At 38.8% G+C, this 24,986-nt stretch overlaps 1 protein-coding gene across 3 annotated transcripts in view; it reads right to left on the bottom strand.

The window, feature by feature from the left end:
- LOC140477246 (uncharacterized) overlaps nucleotides 1–22,595 on the bottom strand; it is an 82,086-nt gene extending 59,491 nt beyond the window's left edge. The window contains exons 1-5 of one of the 3 annotated variants that reach the window (XM_072570808.1): nucleotides 22,354–22,595; nucleotides 16,379–16,493; nucleotides 13,479–13,856; nucleotides 3,981–4,104; nucleotides 648–1,038 (exon numbers count right to left, since the gene is read on the bottom strand). In XM_072570808.1, coding sequence (XP_072426909.1) covers nucleotides 648–1,038; nucleotides 3,981–4,104; nucleotides 13,479–13,856; nucleotides 16,379–16,493; nucleotides 22,354–22,374 — 1,029 coding nt within the window. In that variant the 5' untranslated portion in view covers nucleotides 22,375–22,595. The remainder of the gene's footprint in view (nucleotides 1–647; nucleotides 1,039–3,980; nucleotides 4,105–13,478; nucleotides 13,857–16,378; nucleotides 16,494–22,353) is intronic. The other 2 variants (XM_072570810.1, XM_072570811.1) reach the window with 2 other exon arrangements.
- Between the last annotated feature and the right edge of the window lie 2,391 nt (nucleotides 22,596–24,986).

The following is a 24,986-nucleotide window of genomic DNA, read 5'->3' as shown; positions in this document are numbered from 1 at the left end:
TCTACTATAAATTGCCCTTCATAAAAAAAAATGGAAAATTATAATCATTTACAACAGAATATTATAGAATATTTGAGCATAGATAGAACTGTCAAATTATCTTGATGTATAATCCTCGAATACTGGAAAATATTAAAAGGTTTTAAAATTTCTCAATTTTAAAAGCCTCTCAAATTGCCTCAAAAGTCCAATTTTGACTATACTTAAGTTATAGAGTCATAAAGTCATACCTCACAGAAAGGACATTTTGGTCCAATTAGTCCATGCTGAACAAGTTTCTCAAACTAAACTAGTCCCATTTGCCTGTAGTTGGCCCATATCCCTTTAAACCTTTCCTATTCATGTACCTATCCAAATGTCTTTTAAATGTTGTAACTGTACTTGCACCTACCATTCCTGTGGCAGTTCATTCCACACACAAATCACCGACTATGTGAAAAAGGTGCCCCTCAGGTCTTAATTTTAATTATGCCTTCTAGTTTAGGACTCTCCTACCCTGGGGAAAAGACCTTTACTTGCACCTTATCTGTGCCCTTCATGATTTTATAAACATCTATAAGGTCACCTCTCAATCTCCTACATTCCCATGAGAAGGTATAGTGCGGCTAAAGAGATGATGAGAAAAATGGAGTACAAAAGTTGCTTACTGGAAGTGTAGCGTTCCTCTTTGTTCCTGTTGCCAAAACAGTAACTCCATCTGTACCAATGAATCCGTATTGTCGAATGGGAGCTGTGCCAACCTGCTGACAATCAACAAACAGAGTCAGCTGGGTTTTTGTGGCACTAAGTGAGAGCTTGTGCCAGGCCTGGTTGAACAGTTGTCCCACATTTTCAAAAGTGGTGACCTCCTCTCCTACAGCTGCCACATTGTAGAGTTCAACAGCATTGGTCTCACCGTACAGTCTGAGTCGGAATTGCTCATTGTCATATCTGTCAGTTACCTCCCACAGATTCCACACCATGTTAGGGGTATTTTCTCTCATTCTAAAGGTTGCAACAATTGATAATTCGTTGGGAAACCCGTATGGATGAACCAACCTGAAAAATGTGCAAAACAAAAATCATATTTCTCATCCCGCAAATGTGAACAATATATTTCAAAAACAAAGGTATGAGAACTTTCTAACTTTTTAATGAAGGAACACTGCTGACCAGTGTCACCCACAATACTGTACTAATGAACTGAACCACAGTGAGATAAGTCATGAGGTCTGTCAACATAATGGGTGGGGAGGGGGGAGTTTTAAATGCCAAAAATATGTGGGGTTGGGTCAACTAGAATTTAAAAACATTAGTAGTCTGATTTCTGATCTCAAACCTCTCTTAATGCATCCACTGTTTTTTTGAAAAGACGACAGAATGTTGCAGGTAACCAGCCATCACAGAAGCTGCCTCAAATAGTACTTTAAATTTTAGCTCTTTTTATGGCTTCTAGGATCTTGAAAAACTTGGTATCAAAGGGATGGTGATATATGGGTATGCCCTGCTATATCCAGCTTACTTGCCTTATCCAACCCCATGCAGTTCCTTCCGATATGCCTTCTGGCCTGTGATCTTCCCTGACCTTGGCCTCTGATTTGACACTTGCTGTCGTTTAATATCTTTCTCCGATGCACAATCTACCTTCTAACCTTCAATCTGTATGCACTCTGGTTTCTGATCTCCCTCCTCAAACTTTGGCTTTTCCAATTTTTTTCCTCTCTATTCCCTATCTGTGCCCTTGTGTGGAAAGGCTGACTGGCCAAAGCTTTCCATCAATGTAGCTATGGCCGAGAAATCAGAAGCAAAACTTTGTGCTTGAATCCTACAGTTAAATTTGACAAAGCTGAGGGAAACAAATTATTCTGGGTTCCCCAGTTGGAAAATTGCTCTACACCCTCTGGCTCCCTCCCCACATCAAACAAAAATCATGGCCAATGAATTTGAGAATTTGACTGGATGGTCAGGGACAAAGAGCACTTTCCATCCCAGAAAGAGGCAAAAATGAAATGATAGGACGCAAGTGGTTCCTTTGACACAATCTTATTGTGAAGTGAATATTAGAGAGGAAACTAAAGTTCCTTCTAATTGCATTTATAAAAGGCATTTGCTGAAACACAATAACTCAGCAAAAATAAAACAAGAACTGCAGATGCTGGAGATCTGAAACAAAAACAGAAATTGCTGGTGAAACTCAGCAAATCTGACAGCATCTGTGGGAAGAACACAGAGATCATGTTTCAAGTCCAGTGTTCTGATATTGTCACTGGTCACAACACATTAACTTTGTTTTCTTTTCATAGAGGCAATTAAATCAGCAAAAAATATTGCTCATGTTCTACTTTCTTTGTTACATGTAATAGAAGTCCAAAAATTGTTAATGAGACTCACCGGAAAGAATGTTGATATGATGTGTTCAAAAATGCAAGCACAGAACGTACCTCAACCTCAAAGCAGTAGGTTCAGTCAGTTATCCACACTGATGCAAGTTTTCTTCCATTCCATATGCAATAAAAGCTTAATGTATTCCTAAACTGTTGGATCAATACCTACCTGCTCTAGAACTGAATCAGCAAAGCTGTGGCATTTTCTCGGTTAATGCTGAGTCAGCAGCTTTGGTATGAAAAAAGACTAGTTTGCTTTAAAATGTTATCACTAATGACCATTACTTTGACAGTAATAATATTATACTCTCTCATTCACTGCTAATAATATTTTGTGGTGTGCAATGAATGCTTTAATTATACTTTTAATCACAGACACATTCTAACTGCAACACAACATAGTAGAGAAGGCAATAGCAATTAACACAAAACAGTTCTCTGTTTATAATAGTTAATATCTTGACATGCCTATTCAGTTATGAATTTGTCCAGAAACACAAAGCATCCTAACAATATGATTATTATGAAAATGGGGGTGTACTTGTACCGTTAAGACAGTTAAAAGCTAGCAGAACGACCTGACAGCACCAACTGTTCTGAATAAGGTAACAATGTAACACTTGGTCGAAAGCTACATTAGCTGGGTTGCCTGGAAACGACAAAGCAGATTCAAATTAGGCCAATCAGTTTAAATTTACCCTAAAAAATACCAAACTCCAATCCAGTTTGACTTTAGTATATTGACAATCTTAATAGCCAATGGCACAATCCGATGTTTTGGGAGTATAAGACTGGGGAAAATTGAACAGTTGGAAGGAGAACTGCCATGCCAGCGACATCTGCAGACTGCCCAGATAATAGCTCTCTTAAAAGGTACCTTTATCAATCAGTAACCTGTGAAGCAGAAATCCCTAAGAAGAAGAAAAGATTTGATGTTTGGCTGATTTTTGAAAAGTTGAATTTTGGTAAATCTTAATCAGGGGTTTTTAATCAGACTAGTATTGTAGAAGGGGTAGGTAAAAGATAGGTTAGATGAAGGAGTTGTAAATAGTTGTTAGTTAATTTTTCTCTGTTATACTTTAAGAAATATGGTTGTTACTTTTTTGGCCTATCGAATTTTCACAGATTACTGCATGGGATAAATCTTTTCTGTGTTGCTGGTTTAAATTAAGCAGGAGGGTTTACCCCATTGTTACCTTATTCAGAACACTTGATGCTGTCAGGTAGTTCTGCTAGCTTTTAACTTTCTTAAAGGTACAGTACACCCACATCTTCATAACAATCATAGGTTAATGAAATATCCAAGATAATCTTTCTAAAATATTTTATAGCAAGTGGGGAATATTCACTTTGTAAATTGGTTATAAATGTAAAGTAATTTGCACTTAGTGTTAAGAAAAAAGCTATCAGAGGGGTGTATATTAGCTTTAGACAGTGGTCCTTTTATTTAACTATTTTGAGGATGCGTATATACATTTAGCAAGAAGCAATTATAGTAATCTGCACATTAAACTTTACATTTGTCTCCCTCTACATCAGTGAACTTCATTGACTGTAATGCATTTTATGATGTCAGATGGTCATAATGGAAAGCTTACTTTCTTTGATATTTCATACCTTGATTCTCTCCTAATATGTACACTTGGCTCTAGGCGATACGCCTTTAAGTTAATTTGGGATCCTTCCACTTCATAGACACCAACTGTGCTTGACACTCCTAATGCTTTCAACATGTCAGTAACTGGAACAGAGGGAAAATGCAACTGTTACCAAATCTATAGATAATTTTTCAACTTAGATAGTAATGCTCCTAAATAATGCTTCATTTTGCATACTTTTATCTGAAGATTGCAAGATCTCTTTAGCAGGAAGAATCAGAAATCTTTCATAATCACTTTTTCTTTTTAAAACGATAGTCTAAGGAACAACACAACATTGCATGTCACACAGAAAAATACTTTTAAAAATAGTACAGGAAAATCTATCACAGCATAAACCAAGTTAAAAGGCAAACAAAATATTCTGGAGAGCAGCATGGAAAATGCTAGACAACACAATAAGTTTCAACATTCAGAGACAAATGCCAAGCTAGTGGGAGCCAGCCAGTAATATAACACTATAATGATGCCTCATGTTATATTTAAGATACAACTTGAAGAATTCATGAGACAAGCCCCAATAGTCCTAAGGCATCACGATAACTGAATCACTATGAAATGCCAGGCATACTTTGCAACCTAGTGGATGCAAAATACAAAATCACCTTGGAGTTTTGTAGCCAGCATATTTTAGTGGTGAACAGTGATGGATAGTGTTTCAAATGTTTGTTAGCAAAGCTATGAATGTTAATGATGTGATGAGCTGACAATTAATCATAGAATCCCTACAGTGTGGAAGCAGGCCATTCAGCCCATTGAGTCCACACTGCACCCCCCCCAACCAAAAAAGCAGCACACCCAGACCCACCTCCCTATCCCTATAAGCCTGCATTTCCCATGGCTAGTCCAGCTAGCCTGCACATCTCTGGAATTGAACACTGGCCCCTGGCGCTGCTGAGGCAGCAGTGTTAATCACTGAGCGACCACGTCATCCTAATGATGGAATATGAATGGAAGATAATATAGTGCATTGTTCTTTAATGTGCAATTAAGCCATGTTTTTTTTAATCTCAGAGTTTACTCACATAGTCCTTTGCCAAGTGTTCTGATCATAAGCTGTTCTGTTATGGAGAAATCCAATTTGGATCTTGGTACCTGGACAGCTCCATTCTTGCAGTACGTTTGTGTAAGTCAATATCACTGTTAACTGATAGTATTTATACTGGTTTCCACAGAACTTTATCTCATAAGAAAACAATTTCATGAAAATAGGCTTCAATGTTGAAATTAAGACTGTATGCAGTTAGAGGTATTTAAATGCTTGATTTCCATTTGCATAGTTCAGCTTGTTTTTTTTTAACTATTTAACTTTAAAATAATAGTACCTTTTTTTTATTATTTCTCAATTCACTCCTTGTGCACACATTTGTATCATGAAACTGTGTTCAAAACTTGTGTGATATTTGTCATGGTTTGAAAGTGTAACAATGACATTCTTTGCACTATTTAAACTTTATTATAACTATTTTGAAACATTTATAAAGTCTAATTAGAGTCATAGAGTCACAGAGATGTACAGCATGGAGACAGACCCTTCGGTCCAACCTGTCCATGCCAACCAGATATCCCAACACAATCTAGTCCCACCTGCCAGCACCTGGCCCATATCCCTCCAAACCATTCCTATTCATATACCCATCCAAGTGCCTCTTAAATGTTGCAATTGTACCAGCCTCCACCACATCCTCTGGCAGCTCATTCCATACAAGTACCACCCTCTGCATGTAAAAGTTGCCCCTTAGGTCTCTTTTATATCTTTCCCCTCTCACCCTAAACCTATGCCCTCTAGTTCTGGACTCCCCAACCCCAGGGAAAAGACTTTGTCTATTTATCCTATCCATGCCCCTCATAAATTTGTAAACCTCTATAAGGTCACCCCTCAGCCTCCGACGCTCCAGGGAAAACAACCCTAGTGTATTCAGCCTCTCCCTGTAGCTCAGATCCTCCAATCCTGGCAATATCCTTGTAAATCTTTTCTGAACATTTGCAAATTTCACAATATCTTTCCGATAGGAAGGAGACCAGGATTGCATGCAGTATTCTAACCAATGTCCTATACAGCCGCAACATGACCTCCCAACTCCTGAACTCAATACTCTGGCCAATAAAGGAAAGCATACCAAATGCCTTCTTCACTATCCTATCTACCTGCGAATCCACTTTCAAGGAGCTATGAACCTTCACTCCAAGATCTCTTTTCTCAGCAACACTCCCTAGGACCTTACCATTAAGTATATAAGTCCTGCTAAGATATGCTTTCCCAAAATGCAGCACCTCGCATTTATCTGAATTAAACTTCTCAGCCCATTGGCCCATCTGGTCCAGATCCTGTTGTAATCTGAGGTAACCCTCTTTGCTGTCCAATACACCTCCAATTTTGGTGTCATCTGCAAACTTACTAACTGTACCTCTTATGCTCGCATCCAAATCACTTATGTAAATGACAAAAAGTAGAGGGCCCAGCACCGATCCTTGTGGCACTCCACTGGTCACAGGCCTCCAGTCTGAAAAACAACCCTCCACTACCACCCTCTGTCTTCTACCTTTGAGCCAGTTCTGTATCCAAATGGCTAGTTCTCCCTGTACTCCATGAGATCTAACCTTGCTAATCAGTCTCCCATGGAGAACCTTGTCGAACTCCTTACTGAAGTCCATATAGATCATATCCACTGCTCTGCCCTCATCAATCTTCTTTGTTACTTCTTCAAAAAACTCAATCAAGTTTGTGAGACATTATTTCCCACGCACAAGGCCATGTTGACTATCCCGAATCAGTCCTTGCCTTTCCAAATACATGTACACCGTGTCCCTCAGGATTCCCTCCAACAACTTGCCCACCACCGAGGTCAGGCTCACCGGTCTATAGTTCCCTGGCTTGTCTTTACCGCCCTTCTTAAACAGTGGCACCACGTTTGCCAACCTCCAGTTTTCCAGCACCTCACCTGTGACTATTGATGATACAAATATCTCAGCAAGAGGCCCAGCAATCACTTCTCTAGCTTCCCACAGAGTTCTCAGGTACATCTGATCAGGTCCTGGGGATTTATCCACTTTTAACCATTTCAAGACATCCAGCACTTCCTCCTCTGTAACCTAGACATTTTGCAAGATGTCACCATCTATTTCCCTACAGTCCATATCTTCCATATCCTTTTCCACAGTAAATACTGATGCAAAATATTTATTTAGTATCTCCCCCATTTTCTGTGGCTCCACACAACGACCGCCTTGTTGATCTTTGAGGGGCCCTATTCTCTCCCTAGTTACCCTTTTGTCCTTAATGTATTTGTAAAAACCCTTTGGATTCTCCTTAATTCTATTTGCCAAAGCGATCTCATGTCCCCGTTTTGCCCTCCTGATTTCCCTCTTAAGTATACTCCTACTTTCTTTATACTCTTCTAAGGATTCATCGATCTATCCTGTCTATACCCGACATATGCTTCCTTCTTTTACTTAACCAAACCCTCAATTTCTTTAGTCATCCAGCATTCCCTATACCTACCAGCCTTCCCTTTCACCCTGACAGGAATATACTTTCTCTGGATTCTTGTTATTTCATTTCTGAAGGCTTCCCATTTTCCAGCCGTCCCTTTACCTGCGAACATCTGCCTCCAATCAGCTTTCGAAAATTCTTGCCTAATACTGTCAAAATTGGCCTTTCTCCAATTTAGAACTTCAACTTTTAGATCTGGTCTATCCTTTTCCATCACTATTTTAAAACGAATAGAATTATGGTCACTGGCCCCAAAGTGCTCCCCCACTAGCACCTCAGTCACCTGCCCTGCCTTATTTCCCAAGAGTAGGTTAAGTTTTGCACCTTCTCTAGTATGTACATCCACATACTGAATCAGAAAATTGTCTTGTACGCACTTAAGAAATTCCTCTTCATCTAAACCTTTAACACTATGGCAGTCCCAGTCGATGTTTGGAAAGTTAAAGTCCCCTACCATAACTACCCTATTACTCTTACAGATAGCTGAGATCTCCTTCCAAGTTTGTTTCTCAATTTCCCTCTGACTATTAGGGGGTCTATAATACAATCCCAGTAAGGTGATCACCTTTCTTATTTCTCAGTTCCACCCAAATAACTTCCCTGGATGTATTTCCAGGAATATCCTCCCTCAGCACAGCTGTAATGCTATCCCTTATCAAAAATGCCACTCCCCCTCCTCTCTTGCCTCCCTTTCTATCCTTCCTGTAGCATTTGTATCCTGGAACATTAAGCTGCCAGTCCGATCCATCCCTCAACCATGTTTCTGTAATTGCTATGATATCCCAGTCCCATGTTCCTAACCATGCCCTGAGTTCATCTGCCTTCCCTGTTAGGCCCCTTGCATTGAAATAAATGCAGCTTAATTTCTTAGTCCTACTTTGTCCCTGCCTGCCCTGATTGTTTGACTCATTTCAGTTCTCAGCTGTATTAAGTTTACCACACAAAACAGTTCAATTTAAAATGGTTAATAAGTAAAAATACTCTTTTAATCCAAGTTCTGCTTGCATTATTACAGTAGACCTAAAGCGAGGAGGGGATAGACTGGTATATTGCTAACTTCCAATGAATATGCATGAGAGTTCCCTTTCACCACCACCATTGCTTCCACAAGCAAGTAACAATTATTAGGATGCTGCAGTTTCTACTCAGTGAATGACTAATATTTAAATAAAGATCATTCATCATATTCCTTAGGTCAGGTTCCAATTGCTATAAAAGACTCATCAGAAGTTTGCGAAGTAATAGGAGAGTATTCACATGTAACTTCCAATATTCACCACCTACGACGAAAATTGCTGTAATTTGCAAAATGCCAAAATTGTACGCCTCCATTAATTTCATGTGTATAATCATGCAAATGAACTCACAATGGTGGAAAGAAACAGGTAAACAGTCTTTGCAGGAGAAGTAACAGTGGCAGCCAACAACTTGTACAAAAAGCTCCAATTTAAGAAAGAATTTCAAAGTGATGAAGAAGGTAAATAGATGGAATGGTTTAAGGAGGGAGTCTAAACAGGATTGAGGATACTGACTGTTTTGCCACAGAAGTGCATTAGAGAAGAGAGCGAGTGCTACAATTGGTCTGAGTCAGAGGATACAGTGGGTAAAGGTGAAATAGAAGGGTTTTTATGACGAGGACAAGAATTTTAAATACAATCTGTTGTTGAATGGGAAACACACACGAATGACAGATAATATACATAATGCTGAAAGTTCAAACAGGATCAAACAGAATGCAAAGATTGAGTCCAGTCTGGTTCAGTCTGAACAAAACTCAAGAGGAAGGAGCCATGAGTCGCTCCATGGGAAGCTACTTGAAGGTGCTAGAGATGCACTCGAATCACAAGAGTGGAATAATGCTAGGAAGGTCTGAAGTAGAATATTGAAAAGAGGCAATAAAACAAAGTAGATGAGAAACACTACAAACAGAACACCAATATATAAAGTGTCTCAGTCACAGAGCATTTAATTATTGAATTTGATTCAAGCTGTCCCAGTGGGAAGGCAAAAAACAAATGAGGGGAATACAAATGTACAAATTACAATTATTAATTAATAAGTAACAAATGAAAAATAAATAGCAGAGGGTTAAAAACAAGCTAATTGCTGATGATGTAAGGTTCCAGTTTGTCTTGTGACAGATGGTTTTTAACACAGAATTTGTGGAAGGGTAGGCAAGCAAAGTTCTCTGTGAAAAGGATCAGTTTTCTAGTTGACGATAAGAGGATATAACTGATCTCAGTGCTGACAGTTCAGAACAGATCCTTGTGTTGAAACTTAAATTAAACATTTAATTAACTTATTAATTGTTGGAATTAGAATTGAACAGGCAACATGGGACAGGCAAGGACACATTGGATGGTGGTACATTTATTAACCTTGTAAGAAAACAGTTGAGGAGAATTGCTGGTCACAAATTATCCACCGACATTCTCGCTTTCGTTTAAAAATTGCACTAAAACAAATATCAGGGATTTACAGCAACTTCTAGATTAAAATTAGTTCTTCCAAGGATTCATAGACTCCCTACGGTCCAGAAAGAGGCCATTTGGCTCGTTGAGTCTGAAGAGTATCCGACCCAAACCCACTCTCCCACCTATCCCCATAACATTAACCATGGCTAATCCACCTAGCCAACACATCCCTTAACACTACGGATAATTTAGCACGGCCAGTCCACCTAACCTGCGTATCTTTGGACTGTGGTTGGAAACCGGAGCACCCAGCAGAAACCCATGCAGACATGGGGAGAATGTGCAAACTCCACACAGTCGCCTGAGGGTGGAACCATACCCTGGATCCCCGGTGCTGTGAGGTAGCAATGGCTAACCACTGAGCCACTACGCACCCCCCATACAAAGAAAAGACTATTGGCAATTTTAAAAAGTACACCAATATTAGTCATAAAATGTATTAAAGACTTATTATAAATGGTAAAAGATTAAAAATTAATTTGTCAGGTCTACCATGCTTAATTTTGGATTTTGAGCGAGAATTCATATCACCATAATTTTTCTGAAGGAGTTCTATTACGTGTCAGACTGAAAGTAAAATTTCATTTACTTTGCATATGCTCACGTTATCTAGTGTTTTCTGTTTCTGTGTTCGCTAGATCACAATTATACCTTTATTGAATTTCATCTGCGGTGAGACAAAAGGCTGGTGAACACAGGAACAAAATTCCTATCTGTTCAATGTAGATGAGCAAAAAAGGACCATGAAGATCTGTTCCACACCCATGAACTGGGAATTAGCAAGAGTATAGATTTGAGGCCATAATCTGATCAGGCATGAGCTTATTAAAGGATGGAGCAGTAAAGAGGGGCTGAATAGCCTGTACCTGCTCTTAACTTGCATCTCATATTCTCACTTCTGCCTGAAATGTGAATGTGCAGTTTGCTGGAGTGAACAAATGTAATGCTGTCTTTTATGGTAGAGCCTGAAACTAAAGTTAAGCACAATGGTGGTGGATCTTAACACTGTCAAAAAGAGAAAGCAAGCCCAGGAGAGGAAATAGGAGTTGGCAGGTTTGGCAATCTCAAACCATACACTGAGCAGGATTTTGTTCGGGTAATGGTGGCTCTAGAAGGGCAGGAATACTGGAGTCAATTCAGAAACAACTCTACCAAGGGCACTATCCTGTCACCAAGTCACCCTTTATTTACGCGTAGAGAGTTCTCAATGCTGATCCAGCTCCCTCAGAGCCAGCTCTCAGCGCGAACAGGATGCCTGACACTCCTGTTCTTTTTTTCTTTCTTTTTACTTTTTTTTCTTCCCCCACACTATCACCTAACAGCAGTAGTGCTTATGTTTTCCTCAGCACCCATGTCATGTGTGTGCAGGTGTAGGATACAGTGAAGAACAACAAGTGTGTAAATCTTTATTTTATTCCGCCACCAGGAAGAAAGGAAACACCAGAGTGGCCAGTAACAAGCAGTGCCCTTCTCAACAAAGGGCAATGCTGCGTGATCAAAAAAGTAAAGGGGAGGGCAGGGGTTAAATCAAAATAGAGTTGGAGGGGGAAGTAATACACTCCACCCCTTGCAGTGCCCACCTCTCACTGAACAGCTCAAGGGTGTTGGTGGACACTGTGTGCTCCTTCTCCAGGGACACCCGGGCTCGAACGTAACCATGGAAGAGGGGCAGGCAATTGACCATTATGACCCCCTCCACGGCCCGCTGCCTGGACCTGTTATGGCCAGTTTGGCAAGGCCCAGGAGCAGACCCACGAGGATGCGCTCTGACCTGCCCTCCGTGCTCCGAACTGGGTGCCCAAAGATCAGAAGCGTGGGACTGAAGTGCAACTAGAAACAGAGAAGAAGGTTTTTAATAAAATCAAAAAGGGAGTGCAAGCGCCCACACCCAATATATACATGGTCCACAGACTCCACAACACCTAAGAACAAGCAGTTGGGCTGGGAGTCCGTGAACCACCACAATCAGCGGTTGCAGGGGACCTCCATGTACAGCATCCTCCACCCCAGATCCCTGAGTGAAAGGGGAAGGACTCCGGTATAGAGAGCATTCCACTGGGGATCCTTACTACCTGGTGGCAAATGGGCACGCCAAGGCAGCTCAGGTCGGTGGATCAGGGAAAAGCGGTGGACAGTGGGCAACACTCCTGTTCTTTTGTTTCTTACACAGCAGCAGTAAAAAAAAATACACTGACTGTGTGGTCCAGGCAGTTCAGAGTCAGTCCTGACACAAAATGGAGAGTCCTTCACCACTGAACACTCCTGTTCTTATCTGTCAGCCAGGGCTCCCTGATTGGATCAGATTAACAGCCCCAATCAGGGAATTCATTTTATGAGGTCCACCTGGCTGACCTCCTTACAATCACTACAAATCCCACAGCCAAATGTATTTTCTGGCAACTTAACTGCCAATGGGGCTCCCATCCCTTTATGGCACAGATCCTGACTCCAAGAGACACTAGTCTATGAGAAGACTTGTAATACCTCAGTTCCAAAAGCGCCACTGGGAGTAGTGGCCATTGCAAGGAGTGTATCAAGCTGCAAGATTCATTTATAGATGCTGGCCTTGCAGCAAATCAAGTGATTTTGATGGTCATAGGGAACACAGTCAGGCATGAAGTGGCAAGGACAGGAGTTGTAATGATGAAAAACAATGGGGAAGTGAAGGATCACAAGGGGTCATTGCTAGTGGTGGCATGAAGAGACCCTGAAGTAGCCTCTGTGTTCTTTGTTCACGTTCCCTGATGCAAGCAAAATACCATGGTAACAGGAAGGAGAAGGGTATTCCATACCCCTTCCTGCCTCCTGTTCTTTCCTAAAGCCTCTGGAGGGCCCATATAATCCTGGCCAGAGAGTCAAGACAGTAGTTTCAGAGTTTCTAGTGACACTAATAAATTAAAGTATAGTAAACAGTAATATTGTATAGCAAAGACAACTCAGGACTAGGTTGGAAGAAAACAAAATAAAATGGAATAAAGTATCAAGAAGAAAAGAAATAAGTCATGTACCAATGTTACTCTTGTTAATACTTTGAAGCTCTTGATTTGGGAGTACAAGCTTTGAAAGAAATGCAAATAATAAGTGGTGTCAACTGTTGAATTGAAGATGGGTGGTCTATTCTGGAACAAAAGTAATTGCACTAGCAATAACCCTTTTCACCCTTTCAGCCGGTTCCACCATTTCATGTCATTATTGATCTTCTACTTCAACTCCATCTTCATATAACATCCCCACATTACTTCATGTCCAAAAATGCATTAAACTCTGTTTCAAATCTACTCAAGAATTGAACAACCACAGGCCCCCAGAGCAGACGACTCCAAGGATCCAGAACTATTGGACTGAAGAAATTTCTCTCTATCTCAATTTGAAATGGCCACACTCTTAATCTGGTTCTGTGTTCATGACTTTGAACACAAAATCAGGTGGTAGCTAACTTCTGTTTTCATTGCATGCATGTACATTACCACATATCGACCAGCACACGTACCTTTACTCTCTAAGATATCATGGATGGGAAGTGACTCAGTCACCGTATCTGATGATTCTCTTTGGTGTGTAAATGTTTCGGTGTGGATAGAGGCAGGAATGTAAACGCTTGTATGGTTAGTGTAATCTGTGTCCTTAGGCATGCTGGGCCTGGTTTCTTCCAGGTCAGGATCTCCAGAAGCTGTGAGGTATAGGTCATCAGAGTCAGGTCTTTTCATTTCTGGATAAAATCCTGATGGGGATTCAGTAATATCATGAGTGTCTGTTGTGATTACATTGCCATCACCAGACAGTTCATTCTCATAGGAAAGGCTTCCTGATGCATTTCTGTGCAAATCTTCAGCTGTTAGAGCTTCAAAGGAATTTATTTCATCATCTCCTAAAGGAAACAACAGTTAACTTCAGTTGCAACATTACCTGATGTTGACTTTTGGATTTACAGAGGTATTTTCTGCATCTTGAGTAGCCAACAGAAGGGTCCAGTTAGAGGCAACAGCATGGAGAACTGATGTCTCTAAGCCTTGACCCCAATAGTTGCCTTCAGGAAACAGTAACCCAGAAAATTGAAACTGACAGGCCTAGACCTCTCCATGGCTCCAGCCCTACACTCCAATAACCCTAGTTCACGATGATACTCAAGTCTGTGTGATGAGTTACATCTGATGATACAGACCTGGGAGACTGGTCTGTGAACAGGAGGGTTTGTGAAGCTCTGCTACTGGTATTCAAGCACAAAACGTTTTGATCATTATAGATTGATGAGACAAAGCTTCAGAACGTCTTGTATTTCCAGCCTTCTTATTTGGCTTAGCAAGCTCAGTGCAAGGACAGCTAGAGATGGGAAGCAAATGCTAACCTTGCCAGCAATACCCACATACCATATAGGAATTTAAAAAAAAACTGTCATAATCCATCACTGAACATGTAATTATGATAAAGGAGGTTTGAGCTAATTACAAAACTGCCAATGTTTTTCAGTCATTTGCATTTCAATGAACTGTATTAATTTATAATTCCTAATTCATAATTTTAATAATATTTAAAATGTCCTGGCACTGTCAATAAAAATATTCCCTTCACAATCTGGAGGTTCAAAATCCATTACTAAATCCCCCTTCTAATTATGTATTTGCTCATGAGGATTTGGCTATTTTGAAACATAAACCACAGAGAAAATGTACCTGCTTTTGGCAATATGCTTTGGCATTAAAAAACAAAAAACTAATCCAAACATTACGTTTTTTAAGAACAGCCACCCCAAGAACCCTTAAACTTTGTTTATTTATCTAACATGAAATTAAATTCTTTGGACAAACAAAATGGATGGCTTCACTAAAAATCATTTCATTATCAGGATCACTGTGCGTTGATTAGTGTGCAAAAGCACACTCTAACAAAAGGCAGCAATGGCAATTAGCTGTAGAAAAACTGAATTCAGAAATTTTTCTACAAAGAATGTATGCATAGAGGATTTTTAAAAATCATTTCACTTCATTAGAAAGAAATGAGAAGAAAACGTGGTAAAGAGATAATATACAGAAAACCCTAATGCATTGAGTTTAACTGGAAGTCATGTAGAAAATGGCTGCTGCCAGATAAATAACAAACCTTGTCTTCCAGCTTAACTTTGTAGAACAATTTTGACACTTGAAAATCTTTGCACTCATTTTGACAGCCAGAAACAATTTAAATTAAGCAATAAGCTGTGAAATGTATAAACTGCAAAATTCCAGAAAGGACAGAAAAGTATGCCATCATAGCCAGGAAAACTTTCTATTAATTCCATTCTGCTTTTGAAAGTTGTTATTCTAGGGTAAAGAATTAAGTCACCAAAGTCCTACTGGACCTCAGAGTCCTTCTCTCTTTAGAGAGGAATGACTTGTTATTGTTTTAACCTGAGGGTCACTATGCCCTAGGTGAGGGGAGAGGTTAAGGAGGGTTCTTTATGGTAACGTGAGCTGGTGCAGGAACTGAACCCATGTGGTTGGCATCATTCTACTTCATAAACCAGCAATCCAGACAACTGTGCTGCCCCACCCATTTTTATTATCCTAATTACTCAAAAATAAACATAGGTACGGTATAAAAACAGGTCACATTTTACATGATTTGTAAAATCATGGCAGGAAATGGCAGGAAAAAATATCTTGGAGAATATCTGAAAAATGTCAAATTAAACTCAATAAACAAGCAAATAATGTAATAAATAAATAAATAAATTCAAGCATGTGTTTCTCAAGACAAGACTACAATTAAGACAAATATTTAACTTTGACCAAGAATAACCTAGTCTGAAGACTAAACCCTCCAAACGCATTATAAAAGCAGAGATTATCAAACGGTTTCTCACAGCATCATAGAACCCCTACAATGTGGAAGCAGGCTATTTGGCCTATTGAGTCCACACCAACCCTCTGAAAAGCATCCCACGCTGACCTCCCCTACCCTATTCCTCAACCCTGCATTTCCCATGGCTATTCCATCTAGCCGACACATCCCTGGACACTCTGGGCAATTTAACATGGCCAATCCACTTAACCTGCATATTTTTGGACTGTGGGAGGAAACCGAAGCACCTGGGAAGAAATCTACAGTAACACAAGGAGAATATGCAAATGCCACATGGACAGTTGCCCGAGAATGAAATCAAACCCAGGTCCCAGGTGCTGTGAGGCAGCAGTGCTCACCACTGAACCACCATGCCACCCATTTTTGTAAAGGTAGTGTGTGTGAAAGTTAGTCTTTATTTTATACTAAAATCTTCCATCAGTGTTTAGATAATTAAAAGACACTTCGTTCATGATCTTATTTAAACAGATAAGAAAGACAATAAATAGAGAACATTGGACCAAGAAACTCCAAATCAAGTGATAATAAATTGGTTGTTCAGATTCTACTCACCAGAGATGGAGCCGAAATATTCCTCACAACTAACATCAAGTGAATGTCGAAAAATTAGGAAACAAACTACTAGCCACAGCACATGTCTCCTCACAGGTATTGAAGAAATCTGTAACTTGGGATTGAAAACACTATAAATTGATAAATTGAAAGGTAAAGAAACGTTATATGTTTAATACCCAATATTTTACAAATCATCTTTTCTTATCCTGATAGAATTAGAACATCCTTGTTAGGAAAGTGCAAGTGAAAGCAATGAAATCCAATGGAAGGGTTCATTAAGTTAATATTATGATGAAGCACAAATTCCCATTTCTTATTTGAACAAATACAACACAGTGAACAGAGTGACAAAGCTCAATTATCATATAACTACCAACTTGAAAGATAGCTGTCATTAAATAGCAGTGTGTCTGGAATGTACCTTAAGTCTATTCCATGCACACAGCAATCCTTCAATATATCCAACTCTCAAGCAAAAGTCTAGTGGCAGTAAACTCGACAGGAAATATTAGAAGCATGTATGTTAAGGAGACCACCTGCTTTTGCAACAAACTGCACTGTGGAGACATTTAGTGTTTAAAATACTGGATTAGTAATCTCGAGAACACAGGTTGAAATCCTACTGTGACAATTTGAGAACTTGATTTCAGCTTAAAGAACAATAAATGCTAAAAAAAAATCTTTAGTAGTCGAAGAGCCATCTCTGAAGTGAATGGGAATGAGATAGTTATCTGGAAGTCATGACACAGATTATAAACCCATAACTGTAACCCTATTTTTCTCTTGACAGAATGCTGCCTCATCTGCTGAGTGCTTCAATTTTCCTTATCTTCTGTAGATCTCTTAGCATAATACAGCTTCAACAAATTCTTTACTGCAGCAAATAAATTTACCAAATCAAACTTTGTAAAATGTAAATATGAACAAAACTAAATATTTGTCATCAGCATCCTTTTATCTGTGAAAACATTCTATTTCATATAGGAGTAAGTTTATATGGAAAATCTTTACTGATGGCTGAAGAGGACAATACCAGAGAGGTAGAATCTGCCACGAATACTACACATAAAGCTATCAAGTGTTGTTTGGATTGTTGTTAATTACATTGTCAAATATTGCCAAGCCACTGGCAATGATAGGGTATGCCATCCTACAGGAATTCCCTCCATTTCATCGATTTTTTAAAAAAATTGTTGAAGAGATGAGGGTGTGGCTGACCAGGCCAGCATTTATTGCCCATCCCAAATTGCCTAAAGGGAAGTTAAGGGTCAAAAAACTTTGCTGTTGGTCTGGACTCACAGGCCAGGCTAGGTAAGGATGGCAGTTTCCTTCCCTAAAGGGCATTAGTGAACCAATTTGGTTTGTCTGGTCACCATTAGATTCTTAATTCTAGACTTTTAAAAATTTTAATTCAAATTCCACCATCATTAACAGTCTAATGATAATACCACTAAGTCATTGTGTTCCCCAGCCACTACACCCCTACCCCAAATACAGGCAGGACAAAATCATGAATGTGATAGTATTCTCCTAAGTTTGTTAACATTACTTGAAGGCCCTAAACATTAACTTTTAGCTGATGACTGAAAATATATTGTTCTGAATATTCTCCCCTGCTGCCCTAACAGCAGCATTCTGAAGGTATCATATTGAACTCAAATTGTTAACTGTTTCTATCTCCACAAATTCAGTCTGACTTGCTGAGTTTGTACAACATTTTGTTTTTATTTCAGATTTCCATTATTTATAGTATTTGCTTTTATCTGAAATCAGATGACCATGCCACGGTGCCAAACATCCAGCCAATCAACATTTCAGGAAAAAGCCCTTCATCAGAAATCCTTTTGCCTAAAACGTCAATTCTCCTGCTCCTCAGATGCTGCCTGACCTGCTGTGCTTTTCCAGCACCACACTCTCGACTCTAATCTCCAGCATCTGCAGTTCTCACTTTCGCCTAATCTTATGTATGATGCTTTCAAATTAACAACTGGTGATTCAACTGGTGATTCAACTGTGGTGAAGAACGCATAATCTTAGATCAACAGGCCCTTTCCTCACCTGACATTTCTTAGCACAACCCACCTTCAGATGGATTATGCCCTTGATAGGGATCATGAAATTTTGATTGATTTTTTCACATACTTATTCCAACTACAGTGAGGCCAATAACAAGTCTGCTATAATAATAATTCTAGCATCTACACATACTGTATATTTCTAGTATAAGGTAGTAATGAATACAGTGAGATAAACTAACAAGTAATTACAATTAGAAACAATATGCCAGACCCTCAGAAAAAACTCTTATATTCTATCAAAAATAACATTTAGCAGAATTGACCATTCTGTCACTTCAAAATTTGCCACTTTTGTACTAAACAATGAGTATCATAATGCTTATGCACCCATGCTTAGTGAGACTGCCCAAACATATTTCACATAGGCCTATTAAAGCCAGCATACAGAAGAGGCTTTCATTCCAGCTGGATTCCATCTGAGGTCAAAGATTGGTATGTTAACCCTCTGCCAGACTTAGCTTTCTCCAAAAAAACCTAAATCCCTTTATAAATCATCGATCACCAAATGCCTAATTCACAACAGGAAACCTGCAAAGGTTATCAAATAATTGTTTACTTCTGAAGTTAATGTGAAATTTATAGAGCATACTGTACATTAATCTATCAGTAATTAATTTGACAACATCCACCACAAATGATATTAGTATCAACTTATAAATTAATTGGACTGACAATAAATTACATGCCATCACATTTGTTATGATCTCCTCTCCATAATTACATAAAAGAGTAATCATTTGGAGTTATATTTCTATCACTGGCAATATTAATAGTTGTAACACAGATGACAGAATCAAAACAATACACAAAAGTAAAACCACGAGTAGCAGTATACCACAGAGCTATTTGAACTTGCTCCACCAATCAGTTTATTGTGGCTGATTGATAACTTCAACTCCACTCTTCTGTCGGGTATCCATATCCTTTGATATCATTAGAATTCAAAACTGTTCACATTCAGCCTTGAATATGCTCCACATTGAGCATCCACAACACTCTGCGATACACATTTCCAAAAATTCACAACTCTTTGTATGAACAAATTTCTTACGGCCTAAAGCCATAATATTTGTCCCATATTCTAGACTTGTTCTAGATTGTCCAGCCAGGGAAAGATGCTTGCTGCATCCACTATCAAGCTCGCAAGGAATCTTATATAATTCAATGAGATCAGAATTTTAGAAGAAGGTCCGTTGTATTCAATTTCTCCTCATTGATCTTTTAAATTGGCCAACCCTTCCATCTTGTGACCTTTCATTGCATTACCTCTAAAACGAAAAAATTCCTCCACAGGCTGAGCCAAAACTGGAACCCATGACATTTATGAAGCTTACTTTTTGAAAAGACTGACATCTCATTACTCTTGTTTATTCCCTGTACAAGATTTAGTTATTCATCAGGAAGGCCTTAAGTTTAATTTTCATGCTTTGCTCAGTTATCTGTGCTTGGCAAAACTGAAGTCTCCTCAATGCTTGGTAAGGAAGTAGTAGTACCTGAATTCTATTGGCCCCTGCTAATCCTACACAATTTGAGAAACATGGGCAAGAACATTTAGATTCTCAGGAACTGTGCCAAACAAAAACCCAATGCCTTCAAGAGGGGAGAATAGAATTAGTAAAAGAAGGGTGAAAAATACAAAATTCAACAGTATCCAAAAAGAACAGACTTCCTTAAATCACTTTCAATCCAAAATGTGCAGATTCAATTCATAGCTTTGAAAATTTTATTCTATCAAATTTTGGCAGCATTCCTAAGTTAATTTTTTTTTTAACTTATTAGATGTTACAGGTGATCTCATTGTAATAAAGTGAGTCTTTGTCATCCAGTCAGATGAATCAATTAAATTTCATACAAGATAAACATTTCACATGAAGGGAGCAATTCTCATTATCTTCAAAGACTAAGAAAGGATGATCCAGCATCGGTCAGTCTGTCTGAATCAGTTAGTTAGTTCACCCCAGCATGCGAAATAAACAAAATGCTATACTAGTACAAATAGAGAGAGGTGGTATTTCTCTCTCAAGTTGTGTTTGCAGTAGTTGCACTTTAAATTATTACATTTTATACACTTTTCCCCATTTGATATTGCACATTTCCATGTATTAACACATGCATATTGCCTACTCAAATTACACTAACACTTAAAGTATATGACTTCAACAAAAATTACAAAGAACTGAAATGATCATAAAAACTTCAAATCATTAGCCTATGACTCCAGAAACTGGATATGTTAAGTATTATTTATAGTTTAGTAGTAGGTACTAGCCGTTAAACATTTCATCCTTTCATTTGTCTTGTCCCATTTCATAACTCGATGTTTAGTTTTAATCCTTTTCTCACATTTTCAGCACCTTTTTTCCAATGGAGCTACATCCTTCAACTTCCATTGCATGGTCTGAACTGAAAATAATGCAATATATTCGTGGCTCTGATGCTCTCCTCTTTTCAAGTAATATACAAAACTTACCCTTTTCTAATAAAAAAAAGAATTACATACTTACCTATCATGGCTTATCTATCTACTTTAAACAATTCCTTACCAATGATTCTTAAATGGGCCAAGTCACAGAACTGTCATTAATTCAATAATAAGCTATAAAGAAGTTTCAACTCAATACTTACTCAATAACTAGCCATTCAGCGTAAACATTTTTCCCCATTCAGAATATAATAAATATCATTCTTTAAAAATGAAATATTTTATGAAAATGTTGAAGTATCACCAAGTAGTTGACTTTTAATTTTGCAAAGCTATAAATAATTCTCAGCACTTTTTTAAGGTACCTGTTCAGTCTTTCTGTTTCAATGAAAGAGCTTAATTTTCTTTGGACTTTGCTCATAACCAAATCCCCTCACCCTTGTTATCAACCTAATTAACCTCGAACATCTTTTCCATGGCCTGGAGATTCTTCTTAAAGAAGAACATCAAAATATCATGGCAAATCGAATCGTTCCTGGCTCTCAGCATTTTGGACTGCCTAGGTTCAACACAAAAAGATATATAGAAAGGTATATAGCGAACCTGTTTAATTCCCAAAACCTACCTTCATTCTTTTTTCCAAATTTAAACAGTCCAATGATGCAACATTTTATTGCTTCCTTTTTACAATGTGGAACAGTGCATTTATAAAAAAAAGTTACCAGCTATACCCAAAAGTTGTAAGATATTAAATAGTTAACAAAAAAAATCTTTATTGGGTCTTTGTGCTACCAATGAGAGACACTGCAACATTACAATATGTTCAACTAATGTAATCTCAAAAAAACTTGCATCTTTTCTCTTGAAGTTAGCTGGAATTGAACAAAACTTAGTTGACTTTCCAAAATACTGTAAAATATCAAAACACCATTATCCTGGTTAACTTAGTCAACACTACTTCTTAAGTAATTTAACTGCATTGAAAATCTTAAGGGTGGAGAAGAGAGCAGTCAGTTTAATGCAGAACCAGACATAGTAACTACTAGTTTAAATGCTATAACCCAATATGTGATACCTTTAAGCTCAGTGTATCGATCATCTATTGCATTAGAGTACTAATTCTCTTATTTTATTAGCTGGCTATCCTTGCTCGGTGGGGTCAGACACATGACTTGGAAACATGTTCCTGCCATTTAAAAAAAACTATTTCAAATAGTCACTCATTCTCCTGCTTATTTTGCTTTCAATTAAGGCTGAAAAGGTTCCCCCAACCACATAACTACAGTTAGGTGAAATCCTTGTTGCTACAAATCGAACTGGGATCTACAGTAAATACAGAAATAGTATTTAAACACCATCATATTTGAAAACCAAAATATTTGGAGATAAGCCTAATGGAACCCAAGTATTCTATGTGGAATCTGATTCATCAATACATTTTTGTTAGGTAATTCTAACAGCATTTATCTTACCTCCACTTCTGCAGCTGCCATTATTTTAGTCTACACAAAAAATTCACCCACAAGGTTTCCAGATAACTTAAAACTCAAATGCTCTGATTCATAATGGAGCATAGGGGCCAATTTCTCAAATCTTCTCTCTTGGGACTATCTGGCAGATAGATCTCATGATACGGGCTTCTTCAATGCAAGTTTCATCTGCCCCTATGTGATTTCACTCAGGCTCATTTCAGAGGACCATCTGCTCGAAGTGTGAAATACTTCAGTTCTTCAACACAAACATTCTGTAAATTTACCAACTTAAGCCTGCAATTTATGGCCATGACGTGGTATTTCTACTGTTACTGTGTCACATCATTGTACTTACGATGACTTATAACCCAAGCATTCCATAAAAAAGTTGGCCTAGCTGAATAGTCCAAGGAGTGTTTAAAAAATAAAATTTGTAACTCTTCAGCATTCTTAAAGACTTTACTGTGCTAGCTTTCTGACTCCATATTATAGGCAGTACATTTGAAAGGCTATCCAACAGCTTTCTGATGAACACAGAAATGTCAGCTTTAATATTTATTTGTGGCTGTAACTTTCTATAGATTTTAAACAGTCAAAATTGTTTAGATAATGATTTTCAAGTGGGATTAAAACTTTAAAAATTAGTTTGTTTTTGCTTTCTTGTTCAGTATTAGTCACTGATTTGAAAAATGTTTTTTTTGAACACAGCAAAAGATCCTATTGCTTAAAATAGGATTTTTTTTTAAATTAGCAAGCTTGCAATGTTATTGTATACAGAAGTTATGGAAAATAAAAACTGAAAGCATAATCCACATTAAACAGATATCCTCTTTAATATACAAGCAACACAAGTGAAAAATAATGCATGCAATAATGAACATATGCTGTTGGACAGCCCATACTTACGTGAGTGCAGTGTTTTAAATTTTTGTGAGCTTTGCACACTATGATTAGTTTTGCAGCATATGTTATTGCCCATATCTGCATGTTACTCAATAACTCAGGTTTACAATTTTAGAACATTGTTACAGGATAAATCTTACATGTGCAGTTAGTCACACCAGTTAATTATTTCAGATATGTAGCCCATACAAAGATAGGCTTCTTTAAACAAATTATGAGGTTCCTTTACTTTCTGCAAGAAGTCAGTTGCAAACGATGTACACACATTACTGCAAGGTCAATACAGGCAAAATACCACACTGACATTGTAGATATCAGTGCTGACAAGGACAGAATCTCCCTGGTCCTCACCTCCCACCCCGCCAGCCTCTGCATAAACTGCATCATCCGCCAAACTTTCCACCAGCTACAAATCGACCACGACCAGGGATATATTTCCCACCCAACCCCTATCCGCTTTCCGTAAAGACCCTTCCCTTCATGACTACCTGGTCAGGTCCACGCCCATGCCCCCCTCCCCCCAACAACCCACCCTGGCACCTTCCCCTGCCACTGCAGCAATTGCAAAACCTATGCCCACACCTCCCCCTTCACCTCCATCCAAGGCCCCAAAGGAGACTTCCACATCCAAAGTTTCACCTGCACTTCCACAAATGTCATTTATTGCATCTTTTGCCCCTGATGCAGTCTCCTTTACATTGAGGGAGACTGGACGCAGAGCACTTCAGGGAATATCTCGACACCCACACCAATCAATCCCACAGCCCCATGGCCTAACATTTCAACTACCCCTCTCACTCTGCTGAGGACATGCAGGTCCTTGGCCTCCTCCACCACTACTCCCTCACCATCCGACACCTAGAGGAAGAACGCCTCATCTTCCACCTCGGAACCCTTCAACCCCAGGGCATCAATGTGGACTTCACCAGTTTGCTCATTTCCCCTCCCCCACCTTACCCTAGTTCCAAACTTCCAGCTCAGAATCATCCTCATGATCTGTTCCACCTATCTGCTCCACCCTCTTCTATCACCTTTACCCCTTTCTCCAACCACCTATTGCACTCTCCAACTACCTTCTCCCCCACCCAACCCCTCCCATTTATCTCTCCACCAGAGAGGCTTCCAGCCTCATTCCTGATGAAGGCTTCCTGCCTGAAACATCGATTTTCCTGCTCCTCGGATGCTGCCTGACCTGCCGTGCTTTTCCAGCACCACTCTAATCTTGACCCTGACATTGCAGATATACTGTGCCTACATCTTGGGATCTGATCTTGGACAAGAAATTTAAGGAAATCTATATTTAAATACTGATCCAGCATCTTAAATGGGAACTGACTAGAAAGTTGATTGCTAAACATGGCTGAAATGTTTCTGTAGTCCTCCTATAGGTACAATAAAAACATAACTTCATTTACACTTTAAGGTAGAATCCTAATCTTATCTTTTGGATAAGACACAAACCAAGTTCCTGTCCATCCTGATTCCAAAGCATTATTTTGAAGTTAACCCTGGTGTTCTGACCAATATTTGTCCTTCAATATATACACCATCAAACCACATTATGTGGTCATTATGATGTTACTGTTTGTGGGAGTTGGCAGTGTGTAAATTGGCTGTATGTGACTCACTGCATGAATAACTGCAGAAAGATTGAATACATTGGCTAATTGCTTCAAGGGTAGTGGTCAGTAAAGCTCTAAATCTTTAACTTTAGTTTCAATGTAAAGTCA

Source organism: Chiloscyllium punctatum, chromosome 5 (assembly GCF_047496795.1).
Source record: "Chiloscyllium punctatum isolate Juve2018m chromosome 5, sChiPun1.3, whole genome shotgun sequence".
NCBI lineage: Eukaryota > Metazoa > Chordata > Chondrichthyes > Orectolobiformes > Hemiscylliidae > Chiloscyllium > Chiloscyllium punctatum.
Note: the sequence above shows the minus strand (reverse complement) of the source record. Positions and strands in the feature narration are given on the sequence as shown.